This window comes from Passer montanus, unplaced genomic scaffold, assembly GCF_014805655.1.
Source record: "Passer montanus isolate IOZ18808 unplaced genomic scaffold, ASM1480565v1 scaffold2, whole genome shotgun sequence".
Lineage (NCBI taxonomy): Eukaryota > Metazoa > Chordata > Aves > Passeriformes > Passeridae > Passer > Passer montanus.
Window position 1 is genome coordinate 3,281,655 of NW_024366591.1, and position 2,801 is coordinate 3,284,455.

Here is a 2,801-nt window from a genome sequence, read left to right on the forward strand (position 1 = left end):
CTAATGCTGGTGCCATGTCCTAATAACCCTGTGTAGAAATAAACTTGCTGCTGTTACCAGGAGCTCCAGAGTGGATTTGCAGGAGTGGGCGAAGGGGAATTGTTCCTGTTGTCACCGTGGGACCGAGAGAGTGAACATGGCTCCTTCATGTTTGCTGGCAAATGACAGCTCCTGGATCCAGCTAAAAACCAAGGCAGGCACCAGCTGCCAGGGAGGTCAGGATGAGATGGGAAGGGGAATTGCTTCCTCAGCAGCAGTAATGTTTTTGACACAGCATCCCAGAAGTGAGCATGCCGTCCTACGCACCCTTCCTTCCCCTAAGCACAAAAAACCTTTGTTTCTTTTACGAAAGGGAAAGGAGTAAAAGGTTTTCCCTACTGCATGCAGATATGTTTTCAGCATTCAGCACTGTCCTTTCATTCAAAATATGTACTTCTATTTTTATTCCCTGATTATCTAGCAGAATTCACCGTGACCCAAGGGAGAGGTTAATTCTTGTACTGAATATCCTACTGCCATGCGGCTTGGAGAGAGGGAATGTTGCTTCTCTTCATTTTGAAATTAAAATGCAGAATTTTCCTATTTCTCATTGATTTCAACTGTATATTATCTGTTACTCCTTTTAAAGGCAAAGTATTGCTTACTCTCAGAAATGTACAGTACAAAAAGGTATTCCTGAATGTTTTATTTTGGAAGTGTAAAGGCTTTTAAAATAAACAAAAGTAAATATTCAAATACATTTCATACTGCATGTGGTAGGAGTGGCTCCATACAACACAATATGGATGATGCAAATCCAGCAGTTAATTTCTTTGAGACAAACAGTATAATATAGAGACACTTCCAGATCTGGTCTTGTGTCATTGCCTGACCCTTTTTTTATCATTTAAATCCAGCCTACTTTATTAATTATTAATGTTTTATTTTGCTATATTGATTGTTCAAGTTAGGAAAAAAAACCACCAGTTAAAAACTACTGACTTGCGAACACTGCAAGACCCTAAAAAAACTGCAATCTCTGAGGATAAATATACATTTATTTCTTGAGAAAATGTGTCATTACCTGCAGTTGAATCAACGCAGAATGATCGTGCGATTAAATAAGTCTGAATTGAAATTTAAAGCTGCAGACCATGATTTTCCCTACTCCCAGTTCTGCTCGAAAATCTCTCACACCTTTAAAAAAATATAATTAGCTTTAGATTTCCCCACAATAAATAACACCAGAACATACCTTGTGCTACCAACCTGAATTTAAAAAAAAAGTAAGAGGCCACCTCAGTGTTTTGAGTTCATGAGATCTTTCAGACACAAAGCCCTAACAGAGTTTCCCGGTCAGAAGGCATCAGGAAGGCTCTTCGCTTATGGCAAACTTGGGCTTTAGCTTGACAGACCTCCTCCTTATTGTGCCTTTCGGGGACAGTGGCATGGTGTCCATAATGCTCTTGTCCTCCTCCAGCTGCCTGGCGGTGCACGAGGGGGTGGGCACTTTCACCGTGTTGCCAAATTTGGAGTAGTCCACCGAGTATCGCCCATCTTCCTCTGCCACGATGGGCACAAACCTTTGGCCCCAGAGGATTTCGTCCGCCAGGTAGGAGGTTCTGGCCTGGGTGGTGATGCCGGTGGTCTCCACCACCCCTTCCAAGATGACGATGATCTCCAGGTCCTCGTGGTGGTGAAGGTTCATGGGCGAGATGTCGTAGAGGGGGCTGTTCTTGTCTATCACGTGGTAGATGATGAGCGGGGAGACGAGGAAGATGCTGTTGCCCCCCACGGGGTTCTCCATCTGGATGTCGATCTGGTTGAGGGGCACCACCTCGCCCTCCAGGCTGGCGGTCTTCTTCACCACCTGCATGCGGATGGTGGCACTGATGATCATGCTCTTGCGGAGGTCGCCCACGCGCAGCATGAAGCAGAGCCGGCCCTCCCGCAGCGCAATGACCGCGTGCTTGCTGAAGATGAGGGTCTCGGCCCGGCGGTGGGCCTGCGACGTCTTCATGAAGATGCAGCCCAGCATGATGGCGTTGATCACCAGCCCCACGATGTTCTGCACGATCAGCACCAGGATGGCGGCCGGGCACTCCTCCGTCACCATGCGCCCCCCGAAGCCGATGGTCACCTGCACCTCGATGGAGAAGAGGAAGGCAGAGGTGAAGGAGTGGATGCTGGTCACGCAGGGCACGAAGGCGGCCGCGCCCTCCGCGGGGTCCCGCTGCAGCCGGGTGCTGTGGTCCAGGTCCCCGTGCGCGAAGGCGATGAGCCACCAGACCATGCCGAAGAGCAGCCAGCTGCACAGGAAGGACATGGTGAAGATGAGCAGCGTGTGCGGCCACTTGAGGTCCACCAGGGTGGTGAAGACATCCTGCAGGAAGCGCCCCTGCTCGCGGATGTTCTTATGGGCCACGTTGCAGGCGCCGTTCTTGCCCACGAAGCGCGCCCGCCTCTCCCGCGCGCGGTACCGGGCGTGATCCGGCACATCCTCGGCCAGCCGGGTCAGCACGTACTCCTCGGGGATGATGCCCTTCCTGGAGAGCATGGCTCCGCCGCGGGCAGCGGGGGCGGGCGGAGCGGCCGAGCGGCGCTGCGGGCTCCGCGCTGCCGCGGAGCGGAGCGGAGCCGCAGCCCCCGCCGCGCAGCCGGCCCCGGAGCGCTCCCCGCCGCGGCTGGGGGCGTTTCTGTGCCTTTTCACCCTCCTTTCTCTCTCTCTCTCTCTCTCTCTTTTTTTTTTTTTTAATTTCCCTCCGGAGGGAGGGTTTCGGGCCGCGGTTTGTATGTAAACATTTGATACAGGACGGATTTGC

General features: G+C 51.6%; 1 protein-coding gene across 1 annotated transcript; it reads right to left on the reverse strand.

Moving 5' to 3' along the window:
* Positions 1–670: 670 nt before the first annotated feature.
* Positions 671–2,596, reverse strand: KCNJ11 (potassium inwardly rectifying channel subfamily J member 11). Its single transcript, XM_039707420.1, has one exon. The coding sequence runs from the start codon at positions 2,534–2,536 to the stop codon at positions 1,346–1,348; it is 1,191 nt and encodes a 396-aa protein (XP_039563354.1). The 5' UTR covers positions 2,537–2,596; the 3' UTR covers positions 671–1,345.
* Between the last annotated feature and the right edge of the window lie 205 nt (positions 2,597–2,801).

What these genes read in the sequence shown, in the direction of transcription:
- KCNJ11 (XM_039707420.1), bottom strand. Translation starts at nt 2,536, where the DNA reads ATGCTCTCCAGGAAGGGCATCATCCCCGAGGAGTACGTGCTGACCCGG.